The following is a 26,387-nucleotide window of genomic DNA, read 5'->3' on the forward strand; positions in this document are numbered from 1 at the left end:
AAGTGGCTTTGAACGGGGTATGGTAGAAGGTGCCAGGCACACTGGTTTGTGTGAAGAATTGCAATGCTGCTGGATTTTTCAAGCTTAACAGTTTCCTGTGTGTATCAAGAATGGTCCACCACCCAAAGGACATCCAGCCAACTTGACACAACTGTGGGAAGCATTGTACTCAACATGGGCCAGCATCCCTGTGGAACGCTTTCAACACCTTGTAGAAATCTTTGGACCAGCCCATCCATGCCGTGGCAAATTGAGACTGTTCTGAGGGCAAAGGTGGGTGCAACTCAATATTAGGAAGGTGTTCCTAATGTTTTGTACATTCTGTTCTCAGTGTCAACAAAACAAGATAGAGGATAGAGAGAGTTAAGTGTGTTCACACCTGATCCTAATGAGTGCTTGTTTCTTTGAAATGGGGTGTTTAAATAGACTAAAATACACAGCTTTGTATGAGTAAAAACAAACATAGCATGCTAACTCCATTCTGGTAGTGCAGTGGACTAATTCCATGGATAGCGAACAGAAGGTCATATATTCAAATCTCACTGATGCCATGCAAAATTGAAATAAATGTGTTTACATGATTAATGCCTAAGCAAATTAGTGTCCTATCTCTGCTTGTAGTACAAAACAGTTCATCCAAACTAAGCTAGCAGTGTTATTAAAAGTCTTATTGAAACGTGTTCTCAGAACGTTATTTAATTATCTCCAAATACCCTATAATTTCTGTTGTCAAAACCTTAATAAAACCCCCCAGGAAAACTTTCAGGCAACCAGAGTAAAACGTTCCCAGAACCTCCCTGCAACCTAAAAATAAACGTTCCCATAACAGGCGAAATATTAACTTCTGTTTAAAAAACGTTCAGTTTTACCGGTCAGGAAAACGTATGGCTTTGTACCCAGACGCAATGGGAAACCAAAAAGGTACACTCGGACAACTTCCAAGGAACCAAATGTGCCAGCTGGGTGGTTCCTTGAGTATTGTCATAAACAAGGAATACCAATGATATCTATGTTATATCACTGTCTTGACACAACTGGTATGTAAGTGATACCCGCTGACGCCCTGTACATTATCTGGAAGTAATGGACGACGTGGTATGGACGATGTGCATATTATATAAAATGTTCAAAGTGGACAAATGGAGATTATACTGCCTTCATTGCCTCAGATTTAATCTTTCCCTGGGTCTTTTTAACCAGTAATTTATACTCTTTTAATAGATCACCTGAAAGTGGTTTCACACGGCCACTCTGTAATGACCAGAATCTGTATTAACTCCAGGTAGAAGTGACATGGTGTGCTTCCCAAATAGCACCCTATTCCCTACATAGTGCACTACTTTTGACCACAGCCGTATGGGCCCTGGCTTAAAGTAGTGCGCTATAAAGGGAATAGGGTGTTATTTGGGGTCCAGACATGGACATGGTAGAGCTGCTGAAATATATTATAATTAGCCTTCAGGGTATTGTAGCTAAGGAAGCTCTGACTCTGGCTGTACACTGTGCTTCTCTCCGTATAATGGATTTCAATACGTGAGCTCAAATCGCTGGGTTTTCTGTAGAAATTGATATAATCTGTGATATAACCTGTATTTCATACTTCGAGACAACCAACAAAAGAGTTAATGATTATGTAATATAAATCTCTCAAAATAGAGGTCTTTTGATATTTCTTTCCATAGTAATTACATACATACCAAACATTAGGTGCTTCTACACCTGCATTGCTTGCTGTTTGGGGTTGCTGTTTGGGGTTTTAGGCTGGGTTTCTGTACAGCACTTTGAGATATCAGCTGATGTAAGAAGGGCTATATAAATACATTTGAAATTTGATTTGATTAGGAACACCTTCCGAATATTGAGTTTCACCTCAAGCTTTTGCCCTCAGAACAGCCTCAATTCATCTCTACAAGGTATCGAAAGCGTTTCACAGGGATGCTGGCCCATGTTGATTCCAATGCTTCTCACAGTTGTGTCAAGTTGGCTGGATGTCCTTTGGGTGGTTGATCATTCTTGATACACACAGGAAACTGTTGAGTGTGAAAAACTCAAAAGTGTTGCAGTTCTTGACACAAACCTGCGCACAAAGGCACTTTTTACACTCTGAATGGCACACATACAAAATCAATGTCTCAGTTGTCTCAAAGTTAAAAAATCCTTCCTTAGCCTGTTTCCTCCCCGTTATCTACACTGATATAAGTGTATTTAACAAGTGACATCATTAAGCTTGTGACCCTGGGTCTCGATCCCGCCCTGTGCAACTGGGTCCGGACTTTCTGACGGGCAGCCCCCAGCTGGTGAAGGTAGGAAACAACATCTCCACCCCGTTGATCCTCAACACTGGGGCCCCACAAGGGTGCGTTCTCAGCCCTCTCCTGTACTCCCTGTTCACCCATGACTGCGTGGCCATGTACACCTCCAACTCAATCATGAAGTTTGCAGACGACACTACAGTGGTAGGCTTGATTACCAACAACAATGAGGCAGCTTACAGGGAGGAGGTGTGGGCCCTCGGAATTTGGTGTCAGGAAAATAACATCTCACTCAACGTCAACAAAACAAAGGAGATGATTGTGGACTTCAGGAAACAGCAGAGGAAGCAACCCCCTATCCACATCGACGGGACAGTAGTGGAGAAGGTGGAAAGTTTTAAGTTCCTCGGCGTATACATCACGGACAAACTGAAATGGTCCACCCACACAGACAGCGTGGTGAAGAAGGCGCAACAGCGCTTCTTCAACCTCAGGAGCCTGAAGAAATTTTGCGTGTCACCTAAAACCCTCATAAACTTCTACATGCACAATCGAGAGCATCCTGTCAGGCTGTATCACTGCCTAGTATGGCAACTGTACCACCCTCAACCACAAGGCTCTCCAGAGGGTAGTGCGGGCCAATTTTTTTATCAAGGTCAACAACAACCCGAGCCACTGCCTGTTCACCCCGCTATCATCTCCCTCCTCCCCCCCACGCTCCCACCTGTCTTGCCTTGCCATGTGCGGCAGAAAGAGAGAGAGTTTAAGAGCTACTTTTCTATTGTCTTCCCTCTAAGAGGTCAGTATATCACAGCCAATGAATCCTGTCAGTTTTATTACCAGTGAACCAAGGCACCACAGATAAAACGATGACTTTGTATACCCTCACATCTCCCTGCCAGTCTCACAGAATAGCCGTGCTTGATCAGTTTAGTACCCTAGCCCCACCTCCCGAATGGCTCCTGAGTTGCTCCCGAGTGGCGCAGTGGTCTAATGCACTGCATCTCAGAGCAAGAGGCTGTGTACAATTGGCCCAGCATCGTCCGGGTTTGGCCGGGGTAGGCTGTCATTGTAAATAAGAATTTGCTCTTAACTGACTTGCCAAGTTAAATAAAAGTTCAATTAAAAAAATATATGTTTTTCCCTCTGCCCCTTCTTTTTTCAGATTCTCATTTCATCTATCCTTGTCTGTCTCTTTCTACACATATGTTCACACATCTTGGGTTGTATATAAAATGACAGTGCAGCTGCTACCCCCTCCCAACCTCCCCCCTCCCTCCCTCCCTCCCTCCCAGGCCGTTTACCAGAAGCCCTGTAATGAAAGGACCAGGGCTAGCCAGAAACAACACAGACAGCCCCAGGCTCTATGCTGGCCCCCAGGGGCCCATTTCTCCACACAGCCCCAGGATCAGCTCAGTGTGGCGGCCACACATGGAGGAGCTCATTCCCCCTCCCCTGGCCATCTCCATCCCCCTGTTGCTCTCTCTTTTTCTTGTCTCTCTCTCTCTCTCTCTCTCTCTCTCTCTCTCTCTCTCTCTCTCTCTCTCTCTCTCTCTCTCTCTTTCTCTCTCTTTCTCTGTCCCTCTCTCTCTCTCGGTCCTTCTCAATTCAATTCAAAGAGGCTTTATTGGCATGGGAAACGTGTTTACATTTCCAAAGCAAGTGAAATAAACAATGAACAAAAGTGAGGAGACACAAAACAACAGCAACCGAAAACTAGTCAAAATTAAAAGTAAACATTGCACTCAAAAAGTTTTCAAAAAGATAAAGACATTTCAAGTATTACATTATGAGCTATGTACAGTACTTTAGTAATGTGCAAATAGTTGTAGTACGAATAAACAGAGAAATATAGGTGGTATTTAAATGTTGTTTGTGCTCCACTGGTTGTCCTTTTCTCATGGCAACTAGCCACACATCTTGCTGCAGTGTTTGCATACAGTGGTATTTCGCCTAACAGATATGGGAGTTTAGCAATGTTTGATTTGTTTTCAAATTCTTTGTGGGTCTCTGCGATCTGTGGGAAATATGTATCTCTAATATGGTCAAACATTTGGCAGGAGGTTAGGAAGAGCAGCTCAGTTTCATTTCATTTTGTGGGCAGTGTGCACATAACCAGGTCTGCCTATGGCAAGGCAAAACAATGCTTACTGAGTCTGTACATAGTCAAGAGTTTTCTTAATTTTGAGTCAGTCACTCAGTACTCTCTGTTTAGGGCCAAATAGCATTATAGTTTGCTCTGTTTTTTGTTTGATTCTTTCCAGTGTGTCAAATAATTATATTTTTGCTTTCTCATAATTTGGTTGGGTCTAATTGTGTTGCTGTCCTGGGGCTCTGTGGGGTCTGTTTGTGTTTGTGTTTGTGTTTGTGAACTGAGCCCCAGAACCAGCTGGCTGAGGGGACTTTTCTCTAGGTTTGTCTCTCTGTAGGTGAGGGCTCTGAGGGGACTTTTCTCTAGGTTTGTCTCTCTGTAGGTGAGGGCTCTGAGGGGACTTTTCTCTAGGTTTGTCTCTCTGTAGGTGAGGGCTTTGTGGTGGAATGTGTGGGCATGGCTTCCTTTTAGGTGGTTGTAGAATTGAACAGCTCTTTTATTGATGTTGATAACTATCTGGTATTGTCCTAATTCTGCTCTGAATGCATTGTTAGGGATTTTGCATTTTACACTAAGTATATATTTTTTTAATTCTGCATGCAGTTTCAATTGGGTGTTTGTCCCATTTTGTGAATTCTTGATTGGTGAGTTGACTCCAGACCTCATAACAATAGAGGGCAATGGGTTTTCTAACTTATTTTTTACACAGATCCTAATTGAGATGTGAGTTTTATGTTCCTTTTGATGTCTTAGAAGGCCCTACTTGCCTTGTCTGTTAGATCGTTCACAGACTTGTGGAAGTTACCTGTGGTGTTGATGTTAAGGCCGAGGTAAGCATAGTTCTTTGTGTGCTATAGGGCAACGGTGTCTAGATTGAATTTGTATTTGTTGTACTGGATATTGGAACTTTTTTGGAACACCATTATTTTTGTCTTACTGAGATTCACCATCAGGGCCCAAGTCTGACAGTAGGCCTATAGGCCCTCCTTGGCTGGGGACAGAAGCACCAAACAGTAGACATTTGATTTTTTAGTCCAGTAGGGTGGGGCCGGGAGCTGCAGACTTTTCTTGTGCATTGGGGAAAGTGGAAAAAGCTTTTTCAATCACTCCCTTGAGTGCTGCGGCCACACTTTCTTGCTGTGCTCTCAGGTCATTTGTGCCTGTGTGAACTATTACGTGGCTGGGTGACCCTAGTTGGCCATCAGATAGCAGGTGAGGGTGCGCTGAGTATTTGGGCACCAGAGTTTAGCCGCTGTGTGTTTGGGGAAAAGTACATTTTCTTGTATGTATTTCCCATTTGAGTCCATAAGGAGTACAATCTGTGGCTTTTGTGTGTCTTCAGTGGGTGTCGAGGGGTTTTCATGGGGGCTGCTAGGAGGGAGTCATTTGTCTGTTCTGCTGTGGTGTTGAGGCTGTGGTCAGGATCTGTTGTGGGCTGTTCGACTGGTTTCTCTGGAGGAGTGGCCAGCTCTTTCATGGTTTGTTGTTCTGCTGGCTTCTCTGGGGGAGTGGCCAGCTCTTTCATGGTTTGTTGTTCTGCTGGCTTCTCTGGGGGAGTGGCCAGCTCTTTCATGGTTTGTTGTTCTGCTGGCTTCTCTGGGGGAGTGGCCAGCTCTTTCATGGTTTGTTCTGCTGGCTTCTCTGGGGGAGTGGCCAGCTCTTTCGTGGGCTGTTCTGCTGGCTTCTCTGGGGGAGTGGCCAGCTCTTTCATGGTTTGTTGTTCTGCTGGCTTCTCTGGGGGAGTGGCCAGCTCTTTCATGGTTTGTTGTTCTGCTGGCTTCTCTGGGGGAGTGGCCAGCTCTTTCATGGGTTGTTCTGCTGGTTTCTCTGGGGGAGTGGCCAGCTCTTTCATGGTTTGTTGTTCTGCTGGTTTCTCTGGGGGAGTGGCCAGCTCTTTCATGGTTTGTTGTTCTGCTGGCTTCTCTGGGGGAGTGGCCAGCTCTTTCATGGGTTGTTCTGCTGGCTTCTCTGGGGGAGTGGCCAGCTCTTTCATGGGTTGTTCTGCTGGCTTCTCTGGGGGAGTGGCCAGCTCTTTCATGGGTTGTTCTGCTGGCTTCTCTGGGGGAGTGGCCAGCTCTTTCATGGGTTGTTCTGCTGGTTTCTCTGGGGGAGTGGCCAGCTCTTTCATGGGTTGTTCTGCTGGCTTCTCTGGGGGAGTGGCCAGCTCTTTCATGGGTTGTTCTGCTGGCTTCTCTGGGGGAGTGGCCAGCTCTTTCATGGGTTGTTCTGCTGGCTTCTCTGGGGGAGTGGCCAGCTCTTTCATGGTTTGTTCTGCTGGCTTCTCTGGGGGAGTGGCCAGCTCTTTCATGGGTTGTTCTGCTGGCTTCTCTGGGGGAGTGGCCAGCTCTTTCATGGGTTGTTCTCTCTCTTTCTCTTGCTCCAGCTCAGTCCCTACATTCACATTTATCTCCTTCATAATCCTACCATGCCTCCCTCACATATCTCTCTCTCTCTGTTTCACCAATACCAGCAAAAATAGCAGACTTACATTAATAATCCTTCAACATATTGGAGCGATATTGCTACAATAAAAGCCCCTGCACCCAACAATCATACTTTATATAATACATAATGTTAAATACCTTACAAAATAATATAGTAGTGTTGGATACTCCTTCTTTGTGTTTAAGGGGAAATCAAAAGTGGCCAAGTGCCAACGTTTCTAACTGCAGCCTCCCTCCGACTATGCCTGAGGGGAAAAGCACCCTGCCCAAAATAATGAGGTGGATGACATATGCTGTCTGTCAATGGGAAGTTACAGCAACACGAGATGCTAATGTGATATTGGCTTGTCACTACAGGATGTCTAGCAGAATGAAAAGCTAACCTTTAGAGATGACAATCAATTATTGTTATTGTTGTTGCTTATACAGTATATATATATAATATATATATATATATATATATATATATATATATATATATATATATATACTGTATAAGAAAACACATTTTAAAGAGTATATATATATATTGCCTTTATTACTTTTGTCTATATTATTACCTTGGTCAAACCTGATATGCTATGGTAACACAAGATAATACCACATAAGGAGCAGGGGAGTAGATGAACTCAATCAGTTAATCAGATCATGTTTTAAACTGTTAACCACCACATAGAGTATGCAGTAAATACAACACTACTATAACAGCAACATAAAACTGAATGTACAAAACATTAGGAACACCTGCTCTTTCTGTGACTGACCAGGTGAATCCAGGTGAAAGCTATGATCCCTTATTGATGTCACTTGTTAAATGCACTTCAACCAGTGTAGCTGAAGGGGAGGAGACAGGTAAAATAAGGATTTTTAAGCCTTGAGACAATTGAAACATGGATTGTGTATGTGTGCCATTCAAAGGGTAAATGGGTAAGACAAAATATTTAAGAGCCTTTGAACAGGGTATGGTAGAAGATGCCAGGCAGATCCGTTTGTATCAAGAACTGCAACGCTGCTGGGTTTTTCACGCTCAGCAGTTTCCTTTGTGTATTAAGAATGGTCCACCACCCAAAGGAGATCCAGCCAACTTGACACAACTGTGGGAAGCATTAAAGTCAACATGGGCCAGCATCCCCATGGAACGCTTTCGGCACATGGGTTAGAAGGATTACTTTATCCTATCCCAGGTATTCCTTAAAGAGGTGGGGTTTCAGGTGTCTCCGGAAGGTGGTGATTGACTCCGCTGTCCTGGCGTCGTGAGGGAGCTTGTTCCACCATTGGGGTGCCAGAGCAGCGAACAGTTTTGACTGGGCTGAGCGGGAACTGTGCTTCCTCAGAGGTAGGGAGGCAAGCAGGCCAGAGGTGGATGAACGCAGTGCCCTTGTTTGGGTGTAGGGCCTGATCAGAGCCTGAAGGTACGGAGGTGCCGTTCCCCTCACAGCTCCGTAGGCAAGCACCATGGTCTTGTAGCGGATGCGAGCTTCAACTGGAAGCCAGTGGAGAGAGCGGAGGAGCGGGGTGACGTAAGAGAACTTGGGAAGGTTGAACACCAGACGGGCTGCGGCGTTCTGGATGAGTTGTAGGGGTTTAATGGCACAGGCAGGGAGCCCAGCCAACAGCGAGTTGCAGTAATCCAGACAGGAGATGACAAGTGCCTGGATTAGGACCTGCGCCGCTTCCACTATAATCTCCACCCGACTAGCTTGGAAAGACAGTACCATGCATTTTCGAAGAGCCCTCATTGCTGCTCGATCATCCTATTTTTCCAACCTAATTGAGGAAATTAATAACAATCCGAAATGTATTTTTGATACTGTCGCAAAGCTACCTAAAAAGCAGCATTCCCCAAGAGAGGATGGCTTTCACTTCAGCAGTAATAAATTCATGAACTTCTTTGAGGAAAAGATCATGATCATTAGAAAGCAAATTATAAACTCCTCTTTAAATCTGCATATTCCTACAAAGCTCAGTTGAGTCTGAGTCTGCACAACTCTGCCAGGACCTAGGATCAAGGGAGACACTCAAGTGTTTTAGTACTATATCTTTTGACACAATGATGAAAATAATCATGGCCTCTAAACCTTCAAGCTGCATACTGGACCCTATTCCAACTAAACTACTGAAAGAGCTGCTTCCTGTGCTTGGCCCTCCTATGTTGAACATACAGTAATAAATGGCTCTTTATCTACCGGATGTGTACCAAACTCACTAAAAGTGGCAGTAATAAAGCCTCTCTTGAAAAAGCCAAACCTTGACCCAGAAAATATAAAAAACTATCGGCCTATATCGAATCTCCCATTCCTCTCAAACATTTTTGAAAAAGCCGTTGCGCAGCAACTCACTGCCTTCCTGAAGACAAACAATGTATACGAAATGCTTCAGTCTGGTTTTAGACCCCATCATAGAACTGAGACTGCACTTGTGAAGGTGGTAAATGACCTTTTAATGGCGTCAGACCGAGGCTCTGCATCTGTCCTCTGCTCCTAGACCTTAGTGCTGCTTTTGATACCATCGATCACCACATTCTTTTGGAGAGATTAGAAACCCAAATTGGTCTACACGGACAAGCTCTGGCCTGGTTTAGATCTTATCTGTCGGAAAGATATCAGTTTTTCTCTGTGAATGGTTTGTCCTCTGACAAATCAACTGTAAATTTCGGTGTTCCTCAAGGTTCCGTTTTAGGACCACTATTGTTTTCACTATATATTTTACCTCTTGGGGATGTCATTCGAAAACATAACGTTAACTTTCACTGCTATTCAGATGACACACAGCTGTACATTTCAATGAAACATGGTGAAGCCCCAAAATTGCCCTCGCTGGAAGCCTGTGTTCCAGACATAAGGAAGTGGATGGCTGCAAACTTTCTACTTTTAAACTCGGACAAAACAGAGATGCTTGTTCAAGGTCCCAAGAAACAAAGAGATCTTCTGTTGAATCTGACAATTAATCTGGATGGTTGTACAGTCGTCTCAAATAAAACTGTGAAGGACCTAGGCGTTACTCTGGACCCTGATCTCTCTTTTGACGAACATATCAAAATTGTTTCAAGGACAGCTTTTTCACATCTGCGTAACATTGCAAAGATCAGAAATGTTCTGTCCAAAATTGATGCAGAAAAATGTATCCATGCTTATGTTACTTCTAGGTTAGACTACTGCAATGCTCTACTTTCCGGCTACCCGGATAAAGCACTAAATAAACTTCAGTTAGTGCTAAATACGGCTGCTAGAATCCTGACTAGAACCAAAAAATTTGATCATATTACTCCAGTGCTAGCCTCCCTTCACTGGCTTCCTGTTAAGGCAAGCGCTGATTTCAAGGTTTTACTGCTAACCTACATAGCATTACATGGGCTTGCTCCTACCTATCTATCCGATTTGGTCCTGCCGTACATACCTACACGTACGTTACGGTCACAAGACGCAGGCCTCCTAATTGTCCCTAGAATTTCTAAGCAAACACCTGGAGGCAGGGCTTTCTCCTATAGAGCTCCATTTTTATGGAAGGGTCTGCCTACCCATGTGAGAGATGCAGACTCGGTCTCAACCTTTAAGTCTTTATTGAAGACTCATCTCTTCAGTAGGTCCTATGATTGAGTGTAGTCTGGCCCAGGAGTGTGAAGGTGAACGGAAAGGCACTGGAGGAACGAAACGCCCTTGCTGTCTCTGCCTAGCCGGTTCCCCTCTCTTCACTGAGATTCTCTGCCTGTAACCCTATTACAGGGGCCGAGTCACTGGCTTACTGGTGCTCTTCCATGCCGTCCCTAGGAGGGGTGCGTCACTTGAGTGGGTTGAGTCACTGACGTGGTCTTCCTGTCCGGGTTGGCGCTCCCCCTTGGGTTGTGCCGTGGCGGAGATCTTTGTGGGCTAGACTCGGCCTTGTCTCAGGATGGTAAGTTGGTGGTTGAAGATATCCCTCTAGTGGTGTGGGGGCTGTGCTTTGGCAAAGTGGGTTGGGTTATATCCTGCCTGTTTGGCCCTGTCCGGGGGTGTCATCGGATGGGGCCACAGTGTCTCCTAACCCCTCCTGTCTCAGCCTCCAGTATTTATGTTGCAGTAGTTTATATGTAGGGGGGCTAGGGTCAGTCTGTTATATCTGGAGTATTTCTCCAGTGTCCTGTGTGAATTTAAGTATGCTCTCTCTAATTCTCTCTTTCTCTCTCTCGGGGGACCTGAGCCCTAGGACCATGCCTCAGGACTACCTGGCATGATGACTCCTTGCTGTCCCCAGTCCACCTGGCCGTGCTGCTGCTCCAGTTTCAACTGTTCTGCCTGCGGCTATGGAACCCTGACCTGTTCACTGGACGTGCTACCTGTCCCAGACCTGCTGTTTTCAACTCTCTAGAGACAGCAGGAGCGGTAGAGATACTCTCAATGATCGGCTATGAAAAGCCAACTGACATTTACTCCTGAGGTGCTGACTTGTTGCACCCTCGACAACTACTGTGATTATTACTATTATTTGACCATGCTGATCATTTATGAACATTTGAACATCTTGGCCATGTTCTGTTATAATCTCCACCCGGCACAGCCAGAAGAGAACTGGCCACCCCTCATAGCCTGGTTCCTCTCTAGGTTTCTTCCTAGGTTTTGGCCTTTCTAGGGAGTTTTTCCTAGCCACCGTGCTTCTACACCTGCATTGCTTGCTGTTTGGGGTTTTAGGCTGGGTTTCTGTACAGCACTTTGAGATATCAGCTGATGTAAGAAGGGCTTTATAAATACATTTGATTTGATTTGAGAAGCAGAGGTGTCATGCCCATAGGAGGCACAGGGGCACCAGACCACTCAGATTTGTCTTGTTGTTTAAATTTTGTTTATTACAATTTTATTGTTGTTGTTGTTTCTCTGTAATACTACTAGCCACCTAGATATTTTATGAAGTTGGCTATAGCTAATCCAGATAGGTTCCCAATCTCCGAACCTCATAACTAGCCACTGTACCAAGAAGCCATTTCAGGCTATCAATTTAGTCAGAGTAGCTAGCTTGTCCAACTATCTTAGCTTGTCACGCCCTTATCTGTTTCACCTGTCCTTGTGATTGTCTCCCTCCAGGTGTCACTGATTTCCCCCAGTGTATTTATATTTTTGTTTCCTGTCTCTCTGTGCCAGTTCATCTTGTATGTTTTTCCAAGTCAACCAACGTTTTTCCCGTTCTCCTGCTTTTTGCTATTCTCCTTTTTCTAGTCCTCCCGGTTTTGACCCGTGCCTGTTTCTGGACTCTGTACCCGCCTGCCTGACCATTCTGGCTGCCTTGACCACGAGCCTGTCTGCCACTCTGTACCTCCTGGACTCTGATCTGGTTTTGACCTTTTGCCTGTCCACAACCATTCTCTTGCCTACTCCTTTTGGATTAATAAACATTGTAAGACTCCAACCATCTGCATCTGGGTCTCGTCTTGTGTCAATATATAGCTGGCATGCCTGCTGGCAAAGTCAGTAGACATTAGAAAAGCAAGCAATAACTAAATGTTCTGAATATGACTTCCATTCCTTTTAATCTTTTACCTACATTTTAAAAGAGATGGAAAGAAGCATACGCGACCGTCCGGCTCAAACCTAATCGAGCATCTGACATTAACAGACACCACACTTCTATACAGACACCACTAGTTTCTGATAGTTAAGTAAGCGAAATACAAATCTAAAACAACTGTCTTGGAGAATCGACTAGGCTGCAGTCAACTGGAAAAATAATCTCAGGTGGAATTTTGAGTGGAACACTTGCTGTCGTAACGTTACTGAATATATTATAGCATCGGCGCTACTTGAGTGTGTGGGTTTGCCTTTTCTTTTTAATGTATTTTGCGTGGAACATAGACAATGATATGGTGCTGGAGACAGATTTGGAATATGAGGGCAAAAAGTGGTGAAGAGTCCCTTTCAGCCAATTTCAGAATATAAGATCTGTCTTTCTAGAAACTGTTAAATGAAATGGGACCACCTGATGTGTGAGATTGACCTGGGTCTCTCTGTGAGGTTAAATCATTTAATTGAGTGAAACTCTAATTAATGGACAATCAATGGACAAGAAGGAGAGGAGGTAGAGGGGAGTATGAGTGGAGGAGAAGGGGGGTAAAGTGGGGCATTTGGGATTAGAGGGTGGTGGAGGAATGAGAGGGAGGTAGAGGGGGAAGTGGGGATATGGGGGAGAGTTATTTCAGGGGATCTAATCTAAGAGTTATGAATGATTTAATGGAATGATGAGATGACTGGAATGACAATATAGGATGACTCAAAGCAGAAGCCAGGTAGGTATCTTAAATATTGTGTGTTAGCTCTTTCTGAGTTTGCTAAACACAAATACAGGCTTTGGACACATTTAAAGATGAATAAGATTTAGATCACCTTATTAATCAATTGTACACAAGGTCCAACTGAAGTTTGACATCCGCTTTATCCCAGCGCCCGAAAAAGACACACAGAGGACTGAATGGTAACGTGTCAGTGTGGTGACTGATGAATTCAGATGAAAATATAGTTGTGTTAGAGTCCTCAAATTAAAGTGATTTATCCTAAGCCTCTTCTTTTCCTCTTCCCCCAATCAGCCCCTCTGTCTTTAATTAGTACCAGGGGAAAGAGAGAACGAGGGACCGATGGATGAGTGGCCTGTCAGTTTCTCTTTCATTATTTATCTACAGTATCTATCTGAGGTGACAAGCTGTGTCCCAAATGGCACCCTATTCCCTTTATAGTGCACTACTTTAGGGCTCATAGAGCTCTGGTCAAAAGTAGTGCACTATGTAGGGAATAGGGTGCCATTTGGGATACAACCCTGATGTATAATATCTACTAATTAGACTTTCCTTTGGCGACAACCGACGGCAACATACTGCCACTCGTCATTTGGCTATGACTGGTGGAAATGCAAATATTAGTAGCTGTGGTTTTAAAGTGTGAAGCATCACTTCTCTTTAATGATGGATAATATTTTCTTAGATCTATATTTTGCTACCGTGTTGCTATGGCCCACAGATGCAGAGGAATGTGATGTGAATTAAAAGTGACAAATGTTGTATAGCGAAGGTGAAAGTGAGAATCAGAGGCAGTGGTGTAGTGGTGCCTGGAGAAGTGGGTATACTCACAATGTTTTTTACATTTTCCCAAATGGCCCGAAGGAAAGGCTCCCTGTGTAAAACATTCTATGAGAAACAGTGACATACACTGTTGTACTAGAATGGTAAACCATGTATTGGTCTTTTACAGTCATGCCAACCCAAGCTGTACTGTGCAAGTGGGCTAACAGTAGGTCTACTATTGAAACAGATAAATTAGTTACACATTTTTTTTTGTAGAAAAACAACAAAACTGAATATTCGAAGTCCAACACAATATGGTTAAACCTTTATTTAACCAGGTAAGCTAGTTGAGAACAAGTTCTCATTTACAACTGCGACTTGGCCAAGATAAAGCAAAGCAGTGAAACACAAAACAACAACACAGAGTTACACATGGAATAACAAACACAGTCAATAATACAATAGAAAAAGTCTATATACAGTGTGTGCAAATGAGGTAGCATAAGGGAGGTAAGGCAATGAATAGGCCATAGTGGCGAAATAATTACAATTTAGCAATTAAACACTGGAGTGATAGATGTGCAGAAGATGAACGTGCAAGTAGAGATATTGGGGTGCAAAGGAGCAATAAATAAATAAATAACAGTATGGGGATGAGGTAGTTGGATGGGCTATTTACAGATGGGCTATGTACAGGTGCAGTGATCTGTGAGCTGCTCTGACAGCTAGTGCTTAAAGTTAGTGAGGGAGATATGAGTCTCCAGCTTCAGTGATTTTTGCAGTTTGTTCCAGTCATTGGCAGAAGAAAACTGGAAGGAAAGGCGGCCAAAGGAGGAATTGGCTTTGGGGGTAACCAGTGAAATATACCTGCTGGAGCGTGTGCTACAGGTGGGTGCTGCTATGGTGACCAGTGAGCTGAGATAAGGCGGGGCTTTACCTAGCAAAGACTTATAGATGACCTGGAGCCAGTGGGTTTGGCGATGAATATGAAGCAAGCGCCAGCCAACAAGAGCATACAGGTCGCAGTGGTGGGTAGTATATGGGGCTTTGGTGACAAAACGCATGGCACTGTGATAGAATGCATCCAATTTGCTGAGTAGAGTGTTGGAGGCAATTTTGTAAATGACATCGCCGAAGTCAAGGATTGGTAGGATAGTCAGTTTTACGAGGGTATGTTTGGCAGCATGAGTGAAGGATGCTTTGTTGCAAAATAGGAAGCCGATTCTAGATTTCATTTTGGATTGGAGATGCTTAATGTGAGTCTGGAAGGAGCGTTTACAGTCTAACCAGACACCTAGGTATTTGTAGTTGTCCACATATTCTAAGTCAGAACCGTCCAGAGTAGTGATGCTGGCGGGCCGGTGAAGGCAGCGATCAGTTGAAGAGCATGCATTTAGTTTTATTTAATTGCATTTTTTTATTTGCATTTAAGAGCAGTTGGAGAACACGGAAGGAGAGTTGTATGGCATTGAATCTCGTCTGGAGGTTAGTTAACACAGTGTCCAAAGAAGGGCCAGAAGTATACAGAATGGTGTCGTCTGTGTAGAGGTGGATCAGAGAATCACCAGCAGAATCACCAACATTTCGAACGGATATTTCCATCTCTGTCCATGAAGCCGCTTGCATGTGCAGTAGAACACTGTTTTCCCACAAATTGCATTTGGGAACATTTGTGTGCACATTGCTGCACGGAAAATGTGAAGAAATAATAGTTGATTAGCCTCATTAGTTAATATAGTGTATACCTCCACTACATAACTTTGATATGCATTGTGGGGAGTATATGTAATGCCCACTGAAAAATAAGCGGGTACATGGCGTATACCTGCGTACAGGGTTGGGGAGTAATTGATTACATGTAATCAGTTAAATGTAATCTGATTAAAAAAATTACGTTAACTGTAATCAGTTACGTTACCAGCAAAATCTTGTAATCAGATTACAAATTCTTCTGAAAAACTAGATGATTACTTACTACTTAAAAATTTGGAAAAAATATATATTATGACACCTTTCTGCTTTCTCAATGAAAAAAGTTTAAGTTTGTTCCACCTGAGCGAGTCACAAGACAGAGACCACTATGATGACACACCAAATGCATTTCATGGATCTCTTTTGTCTTCTTCTAATGCCTCTTAAGGGGGAAAGTAATCAGATTACGTTACTGAGTTTGGGTAATCCAAACATTACGTTACTGATTACAATTTTGGACAGGTAACTAGTAACTGTAACGGATTGCATTTAGAAAGTAACTTACCCAACTCTGGCTGTGTGTACCCTCCACTACACCACTGCTCAGAGGTGATGGTCAATGAAGATATTGTTTGAACAAACATATGCACACACACACACACACACACACACACACACACACACACACACACACACACACACACACACACTCTCTCTCTCTCCTACCTGTCCGTTCTTCTTGAGGTCAGCCCACATGCTGGTCCCATCTCCGCCCCTCATCAGAACATGGTAGGTGAAGAAGAAGATACCAGGTAGAGGACAGGTGAACTTCCCAGTACTAGGCTCATAGTAGTTCCCTACATTGGTTACCACATCATCAAACTTCAACACCTCGCTGCCCTCGTGCTGTTTCCTTAGCCCTGCATAAAAGGCGATCTTGGGGCTGTAGGAGGGGAAGTAACCATTAGGTCCAGGGCCGGGAGGCCCCTGTGGCCCTGGCTTGCCTGAATCCCCAGGGGGTCCTCGGGCGCCTGGAGGACCAGGGATCCCAGGGACCCCGCGGTACCCTGTTTTCTTCCGCCCAGGGTAGTCCGGTTGAGGGGACATGGCTGTCAGCTCCTGGCCTGGTTGGGCAGTACTATATGTGTCACAGACCATTCTGCAGCTCCCCAGCATCTCATAATGGGTCCCCCCGCCACCACTTCCTTGGCTAGCTCCTCCCCCTTTCATGGTGTGAACCAATAGGGGGATGGCTATCAGGAGGAGTAGAACCATGGCCACGCCCATGGCGGCTCCGATGGCACGCTTCCGACGGCTGAACCGAGAAGCGGCCAGGGTCAGAAAGTCCTCCTCCCCCTTAGACGGAATAGTGCCCGGTGCCAGGGTGCACTATAGATAGACAGAATATGAAAGACTGGAAGGAAGGTATGGAGAGGTTAGGTTGCTGTATGCTTGTGGTGCTCTCAGACTAGGCCAACAGGTGTCAGCAGCCAAGAGAGAAGAGTCCGTTGAGACAACATGAGTAGAATGTGGGAGAGAAAAGGAAGATGGCAGACGGAGAGAAGGGAAGAGAGGAACAACAGGAGAGAGGGGGATGATGAAGGGAAAGGGATGGGGAGGGAGCAGGATTTCACTCTTTAAAACCTGCAGTCAGTGTTCAGACAACTCTATGTTGTAGTTTAAGACCTGCAGTCAGTGTTCAGACAACTCTATGTTGTAGTTTAAAACCTGCAGTCAGTGTTCAGACAACTCTATGTTGTAGTTTAAAACCTGCAGTCAGTGTTCAGACAACTCTATGTTGTAGTTGACATAGTTCATTTCATTTAGCCTCTTTCACCTTTTGTCCCGCTCTTGTCTTCCAGAGTTCTTCTTGTCTTCGCTTTGATAAAATTCCTCCTATTTTCTGCGCATCAAACATCAACCAAACCCAGGCCAAGAGAACGTACAATAGTGAACTTACGTTATCAGAATTTACCAAGAGATCACTGATTCGACTTCAACTGCCAATTCAGCTAATTATGTAAAGCAGACGACAGAAAAAAATGTCAGTCTCTTCAACAAACCACTTGTGCTTTTCTAACGGCTCCCCTTCTGACTGACAGAAACTCAGCTAACAGAGGTGTCTCTCCACTGAATACGGCATGACTGAGAGAACAAATAACAGAAGGAAGAGAAGGGAAAAGAAAGTCGATATGTTCAGAGTTGCCTTCCTGTCAGAATCATTTTAGTCCTGTGTGTTTATAGGGTGGTAGTAGAATTACAGGGTGGTAGTAGTATTATAGAGCATCCAGATCTAGATGGAGGATGCTGGGGCGAGTAACCAATAAAATCTTTATTTTGTGATCTAAGGTGTATTCCTCTCTTCGTGGGCTCACAAAGTCTGTGGAAAGATGAAGAATTAAACAAATACATTCATATACTGTATCTCTTGATTGGGCTTTTTTATTATCCTGTCCCATGAATATAATTAAAAACTAAAAACTGTTTTAAGTGTGAAGCAAGGATTGGTCTGAAGCCGAAAAAGAAAGGAAATTCACATGAGCACCACAATGCCTAATCATGCTCTACCTAGTTACAAATCAAATGCTCATTGACGCTTGAAACTGACAACTCTAATTTAAAACAACTGGCAATTTCTACATAGAGGACATGGTTTATTTTTTATGTCCTCTTTTCAGATTTTATAAGATAAATTCACAAATTAGGCAATTATTTAAAATGTTTATCAGGTCTTACTGGGTCAAAATCCAATAATCTGACAAATGTAGTTTTATATTGTAGTTGTATATTCATCCAAGGAATCCCTGAATATTTAATTAAGTGCAATTTTCTATTGGAATTTAATTCATTTCCAATTGTCAAGTAATAGTATTTATTAAATACGTATTTATCTAATTATTATTAGCTTATAGGTAGCCTACAGTATTTATATTCGTTTTATTATCACTGTTAAAACATTTCTCTCTCCAAAATAAATCTGTGAAATCGAAACACAAAAACGAAAAGCATGCATTGCAGTCATTTTACTCACTCTGTCTTCCTATTATAGTGAAACTAAAGTCAAGTAGATTTCTCCATCGCGCGTCTTAGACTCGAGTTTAACCAGGTACGAATCCTCCAACAGACACTACGAGGAACTTCGCGTGCCAAATGAATAGCCGAGAGACGCGCGCACTTTTTAAGCAGGAGATGTCCTGGAAGCGAGGAGACAGAATAAGTAATCACTTTTTCTCACCACCACCTGTACGGTAATATCCCATTTGAACGGTTTCCACTAGCTTCTATAGCCACAAAGTCAGATTCCACAGCCACAAAGTCAGATTCCACAGCCACAAAGTCAAACTTGGTCTTTATTTAAGGTTAGAGTTAGGCATACGTTTAGCAGTGTGGTTAAGTTTAGGATTAGGTTTAAAATCGTATTTTAAGAAGATCAATTGTAGAAATGGGCGGCTTTTATGACTTTGTGGCTATAGAAGCTAGTGATGACCTGTTTCGACTGAGGTCAATCCAGCTAAGCAACTATAAAATCCAACATGGATTTCAAGAAATTAGGGAAATAACCAACCCGAACTTGCCCTTGTTAGCTTGTTGTAGTCCAAGTATCTGTTGAGCAGCCTCGGGTTTGTAAAAACGTAATTACTTTAAGGAACTGATTTTTTCAGTCTTCAAAAATCTCCCACTCCCTCTGCATGTAGGCTACAACACCTGTAAGATCTCTCCACCTCTCCCCCTCTCTCTCTGTCCTTGGGTTTTTGGTAGCAGGCTCTCTCTCTCACCTCTATCCTAACATTTTTGATAGCAGTCATTTTGTTACAAAATATAGTTCTTAGTCTAATTGGGTTCAGGGGGAAAATAAAAATAATAATATATTTTCAAAAGTACACAAAAGAGATGGTATGAATGACAATGGTTATATTTTTTTTTTTATTATAATAATTGAACCAACTTCGGTCAATTAGTTGTTAAATAAAAACCGAAAAAATACACTAATGGGTCAAAACAGACAGGGTTAACTTAGACTGTTGACAAGATGCAAACTATATTTTGCCGCAAAATGTTTATTGAAAACATAAATACTCCACTGGGCACACACGGGTTGAATCCACATCAGTTCAATGAAATAACGTTGAACCAACATGGAATAGACGTTGAATTGACATTTGTGCCCAGTGGGACATTTGCACAATGAGCGCTTGTTGTCTCTCAAATACATTGTTACAGTTGTTGGTTAGCAAGCTTGCGAATTTGAGCCATATTAGCATAGACATGACATCAGTCAAACACCTCAAAACAAGACATGGTATAATGACAGGATACAACGAGTTGAAACGAGTCACCTAGGATTCCCCACAAGGCAGCTTCTTGTCATTGTTGCTATCTGACTGTTCAGAATCATAACAACGAACATCTTCCGGCCACATCGATGTGCACACATTATTTTCGTGACGTTGCCAGGCAACCCATCTAAAGAGGTGGAAGGAGGAGAAATAAGGCGAGGGTGACTAAGAACAATTGTTGTAGTACGTATGGGTTAGGAATGGAGAGAAGACACAAAATGTTCCCTAAACTATTGTCTGCATGACACACACACACACACACACACACACACACACACACACACACACACACACACACACACACACACACAAAGTTCCCTATTTCTGTGCTCCCTCCTTTTTATAAACATATATTATTATAGTAATATAATAATAGATAGTAAAATAAATAACTTAAAATAATTGAAATTATAGTAATTTACAGTAAATGCATCTTACGGTAGGGGCATATTATTATATATTTTTTACTTGTATGCATTATCTTTGAGGTTTTAGTATATATAATGGCCGTCAATGATTCTAATATGGTGTTTAAAATGCAGGTTTTAGCTCCGTATCCTCTGAGAGTTGAGTCATCTCTCTCCATGACAGGCTTAATCACACATCTGCATGTTTAAAGTTTAATGGCTGAGGTGGGAGCTGATGGGAGACTTTAGGGGTTTACATATTGATGATGACTTTGTCATCAATCGCCTCTCCTATCTCTCCCTTTCTCTCTTTCTCCCTCTCTCCTTAGACATGACCACTGTCAAGGGAGCGGGGAGATAGTCCACCAGAGAGAAAAAAAACCTAAGATGATGCCTAACAAGGGTTGAGCTTTTGCACATTTAGCCTAGTGAATATATCAAAGTCTATGAAGTATGACAACGTGAGACTAGGTTTATGGGGAACGTGAAGAGAAGGAAAAGGTTGGGTTTGGGGATGAGCTGGAGTAGGCTACTAGAGCCCAATGGGGTTCTCTTTCAGGACTTTACAAGTGCAGTCCTATCCTGTCCATGTGTTGTCTTAAATGGTGTGTCAGTCTCACTTTTTGGCTTGGTCAGTCTGTCAGTATCATTAAAACTATTAGAACACTAGAACATTAGAACATTAGAACATAACAGAACACTCATCAGAGCTCTAGAAGCAGCCTCACCCTCGACCGGATGACAGATCATCAGGGCCAGCAGTCAGAGGAAATATAGTCAGAATTAGATTTTTAGTGGCTGTTAGAATATTACTGAGCTGATTAATATTAAAATATGTGCATGTCTCTGAGCTGTCTGTCTCTCTCTCACTCCCTCCCGCCTATCTCCCTCTCTTTTGATTATTTTTCTCTCTCTCTCTGTCTCTCTCTCCCTCCCTCCCTCTCTCTCTTTCCTGTACTTGTTAGCTGATGTTCGTTATTCCTATTGGGCAAAGGGTTCCTTTTATTTGTGTTATTGAGCAGCGTCCGTCCATGCTCCCATTGCCTCTTCAGATATCAGAGGTGTGAGCAGAACATTCAATTTACTGTAGCTAGGGCTGGAGACTTATTTTGAATTGTTTGTTTAAGGTGCCTCATATATCGTGGTGCAACAAGGATAAATCTCTCTCTGTGTCTTTCTCTCTTTCTCTTGCCGTTAATTCAGACTCAGTCGTTTTTCTCCTCTCTGTGTAAAGAGAAAGAACAGGTACTTATTTATGGTCATGTAACTCATGGAATATTTATTGCATTTGTCTGTGTGTGCTTTGTGTATTGCATTTGTCACATTGCGCTTTGTGTTCAGCCATTGTCAGAATTCAAGGCTCATTTAAGATTTAATTGAAGATGATTTAAGAACCTCAAAGAATCAGGACAAAGAATACAGTAGTCTTTAATACCTGTGTGTTCTTCCATTAGACAAATAAACATAGACTTTGATGATACAGTATGAAGTAGATTTTAGTGAGAACATTGATATATAAAGACGTAAGATAGGCATCACTGTGAGCTCCAGCCAGAGGGATGTACAGATAGTGTTGGAGAGATGCTGAAGGATGGAGGGATAACATTGGTAGGATGGTTGTTGAATCCCCTAGAGGCAGGTTCACAGTCTGATGATGTCTGATGGCCACCACTGCTCCCAGTGGTCCCACTCCTCAGCTACCCACAGCTAGACCCACACCACAACAGATCCTACTATCAAATCCCTATCCACTGTCAGGGGGGATATATATCCATGTGTAAATCAAGGTAAATCAATGTAGAGGTCATTAGGATTTCGAAGATACACAGGCTTCAACAGGGTTGTTTAGGGGCAGGCCAGAACGACACACACACACACACACACACACTGTACACCAAATGACAGACAGGAGAGAGTTATTACTCAATATAACGATTGTGGGAGCGGGGATGAGAGATAAACAGTGAACGAGGGACATCTATTTGACAAATGGTTAGTGACAAAAAAAAGAAAGAAAGAAAGAAAGAAAGAAAGAAAGAAAGAAAGAACAAATTCGTAAGACAAGAAAAGGGAATTGAGGGCGTTTATTTTTAAATGCAGCCCATCTCCATTTGTGTGAAGGTATACACTTGAGTGCACAGTGTGTGTGTGTATACAACATGGTGATGCTGTGCAGTTCCATTAGACTCTGATTAGGAGGCCTGATCCAGAGTGACAGTGTACAGATTGAGTTGCACAGCAACTCTCATTCTCCCTATTAATAATAAAAGATACACACTGCTCTCTCTCTCTGTTTCGGTCTCTCCCTCTTCTTTCTTCCCTCTCTCCCTCGTGGTTTGTCCAGTTCTCTTGCTTCCCCCCCTCTTACTCCACTCCAAGCTCGGAGATATGGTCAGGCATACTGAGAGAAGTTCCACTTTCTCTCTGCAATTCTCTCTTTAAGTCCACTTCATTTTCTGATTTAACAAAACACAAGCTTTCATTTCCTATTCCAATTGCTTAAGCAATAGTAGCTGACACTCTCCCTGAATGTGATATTTGTTGTTGGTGGTCATATCGAGGCACATTTTGTCTCTTAAAAAGGTTGGAAAGAACCTTGAGTTAACACTTTACTTACTAAAGCCTGCAGGTAAAATCATTTTTAACATGCTCACGACAATTCCGTAGCATCATACGGAATTATACCTGCAGGCCAGGCTTTAAGTTGGCTGGTATGTTCAGTATATTGTGCCTTAGTTGAAATCATAGATTTGCTTTACACCCACGTTGTCTTTACAAAGAAGTATAATCAATACTTATATTTCTGAACGCTTTGTATTTTGCGTAATTGTCGAGCAAATATTCCCATCAGTTGATCAGATTTCTGTTTGATGTACAGTTGAAGTCGGAAGTTTATATACACCTTAGCCAAATACATTTAAACTAAGTTTTTCACAATTTCTGACATTTAATCCAAGTAAAAATTCCCTGTCTTACGTCAGTTAGGATCACCACTTTATTTTAACCTGTTTGGGATAGGGGGCAGTATTTTCATGGCCGGATGAAAAAAACATACCCGATTTAAACTGGTTACTACTCTTGCCCAGAAATGATAATATGCATATTATTAGCAGATTTGGATAGAAAACACTCTAAAGTTTCTAAAACTGTTTGAATGGTGTCTGTGAGTATAACAGAACTCATATGGCAGGCAAAAACCTGAGAAGATTGCAAGCAGGATGTGGCTTGTCTGCGAATTTGTAGTCCTTCTTTTGCTTCTCTATCGAAACTACAGTATCTGAGCTGTTACGTGACACTTTCTAAGGCTTCCATTGGCTCTCTAAAGCCTTCAGAAACCAGATTGAGGCGTCTCCTGTCTCTGGGCAGATAATAGCAGCTCAGTTTGTCAGTGGACTGCCTGGTGACAAAGAGATTGGAGATGCGCATTCACGAGATCACGCCATTTTTTATTTTCCTCTTTGAATGAATACAGCATTGTCTGGTTGGAATATTATCGCTATTTTACGAGAAAAATTGCATAAATATGAACTTGATTGAACAAAACATGCATGTATTGTATAACATAATGTCCTAGGAGTGTCATCTGATGAAGATCAAAGGTTAGTGCTGCATTTAGCTGTGTTTTGGGTTTTTGTGACATATATGCTTGCTTTGAAAATGGCTGTGTGATTATTTTTGGCTGTGTACTCTCCTAACATAATCTAATGTTTTGCTTTCACTGTAAAGCCTTTTTGAAATCGGACAATGTGGTTGGATTAACGAGAGTCTTATCTTTCAAATGGTGTAAAATAGTCGTATGGTTGAAAAATTGAAATTATTGCATTTGAGGTATTTGTATTTCGCGCCTCATTCTTCCATTGGATATTTGGCGAGGCGTTCCGCTAGCGGAACGTCTAGATGCAAGAGGTTTTAACATACACTAAGTTGACTGTGCCTTTAAACAGCTTGGAAAATTCCAGAAAATGATGTCATGGCTTTAGAAGCTTCTGATAGGCTAATTGACATCATTTGAGTCAATTGGAGGTGTACCTGTGGATGTATTTCAAGGCCTACCTTCAAACTCAGTGCCTCTTTGCTTGACATCATGGGAAAATCAAAAGAAATCAGCCAAGGCCTCAGAAAAAAAATGGTAGACCTCCACAAGTCTGGTTCATCCTTGGGAGCAATTTTCAAATGCCTGAAGGTACCACGTTCATCTGTACAAACAATAGTATGCAAGTATAAACACCATGGGATCACGCAACCATCATACTGCTCAGGAAGGAGACGCGTTCTGTCTCCTAGAGATGAGCGTACTGGAGGAAACAGGTACAAAAGTATCTATATCCACAGTAAAACGAGTCCTATATCGACATAACCTGAAAGGCCGCTCAGCAAGGAAGAAACCACTGCTCCAAAACCACCATAAAAAAGCCAGACTGCACATGAGGACAAAGTTCGTAGTTTTTGTAGAAATGTCCTCTGGTCTGATGAAACAAAAGTAGAACTGTTTGGCCATAATGACCATCGTTATGTTTGGAGGAAAAAGGGGGAGGCTTGCAAGCCGAAGAACACCATCCCAACCGTGAAGCACGGTGGTGGCAGCATCATGTTGTGGGGGTGCTTTGCTGCAGGAGGGACTGGTGCACTTCACAAAATAGATGGCATCATGACAAGGGAATTTTCTGTGGATATATTGAAGCAACATCTCAAGACATCAGTCAGGAAGTTAAAGCTTGGTCGCAAATGAGTCTTCCAAATGGACAATGACCACAAGCATACTTCCAAAGTTGTGGCAAACTGGCTTAAGGACAACAAAGTCAAGGTATTGGAGTGGCCATCACAAAGCCCTGACCTCAATCCTATAGAAATTTGTGGGCAGAACTGAAAAAGCATGTGCGATCAAAGAGGCCTACAAACCAAACTCAATTACACCAGCTCTGTCAGGAGGAATGGGCCAAAATTTACCCAACTTATTGTGGGAAGCTTGTGGAAGGCTACCCAAAACATTTGACCCAAGTTAAACCATTTAAAGGCAATGCTACCAAATACTAATTGAGTGTATGTAAAAGTCTGACCCACTGGGAATGTGATGAAAGAAATAAAAGCTGAAATAAATCATTCTCTCTACTATTATTCTGACATTTCACATTCTTAGCTTCTGACCCACTAGAATTGTGATACAGTGAAATATAAGTGAAATAATTTGTCAGTAAACAACCGACTTGCCAAAACTATAGTTTGTTAACAAGAAATTTGTGGAGTGGTTGACAAACCAGTTTTAATGACTCCAACCTAAATGTATGTACATTTCCAACTTCAACTGTATAACTGTGGAACTCGAGTCATGCTAAGCTATTTCAATCATGAAGGAGAATTTATAGCCATCCTAAACATTAGCTACCAACTGTTGAAAACTCATTAAGCTCAAATTAGTCAAATAAGTCCAACGTTAGGGTTTGAACATTGAGTACATGTCACATCTTGACCAGTAATAGGGGTTATTTGTTATTGTAGTTTGGTCAGGACGTGGCAGGGGGTATTTGTTTTATGTGGTTCGGGGTGGTTGGTTGTGTAGAAGGGTGTTTGATTTATTTATTCCGGGTTTTGGGCAATGTTCTTGTTTATGTATTTCTAGGTTTAGTCTAGTCGTTTGTGTTTCTATGTTTAGTTAATTGGGGGGTTGAACCCTCAATTGGAGGCAGGTGTTTTCTCGTTGCCTCTGATTGAGGGTTCCATAAATAGGTATGTGTTTGTTTTGGTAATTTGTGGGAGATTGTGCTAGGTATAGCCTTAATGCCTTACCGGCCTGTTATTCGTCATTGTGTTTTGTGTGCGTGTTTATTTTGGTTTTTCCTTCTTTGCCAATTCAATAAAAGAAGATGAGTACACATAACCCGTTTTGGCGTTTTGGTCCGACAATGATTTCTCTTTATCATCTGACGAAGAAGATTGTGACAGTACACACACTAATAAGGGTTTGAACATTGAGTGCACTCTTAGAAAAAAAGGTTCCAAAAGGCTAGGATAACCCTTTTAGGTTCCAGTTAGAACCCTTTTTGGCTCCAGGTACAACCCTCTGTGTGGAAAGGGTTCTACATGGAACCCAAAATGTTTTTACCTGGAACCAAAAAGGGTTCTTCAAAGGGTTATCCAATGGGAACAG

General features: G+C 42.6%; 1 protein-coding gene across 1 annotated transcript in view; it reads right to left on the minus strand.

Moving 5' to 3' along the window:
* Window positions 1-18,729, minus strand: part of LOC106572577 (complement C1q-like protein 4) — a 28,425-nt gene extending 9,696 nt beyond the window's left edge. Inside the window, exons 1-2 of the mRNA XM_045696337.1 lie at window positions 18,530-18,729; window positions 16,225-17,878 (exon numbers count right to left, since the gene is read on the minus strand). Coding sequence (XP_045552293.1) covers window positions 16,225-16,785 — 561 coding nt within the window. The 5' untranslated portion in view covers window positions 16,786-17,878; window positions 18,530-18,729. The remainder of the gene's footprint in view (window positions 1-16,224; window positions 17,879-18,529) is intronic.
* Window positions 18,730-26,387: the final 7,658 nt, after the last annotated feature.

The sequence above is a fragment of the Salmo salar genome, chromosome ssa15 (genome assembly GCF_905237065.1).
Source record: "Salmo salar chromosome ssa15, Ssal_v3.1, whole genome shotgun sequence".
Lineage (NCBI taxonomy): Eukaryota > Metazoa > Chordata > Actinopteri > Salmoniformes > Salmonidae > Salmo > Salmo salar.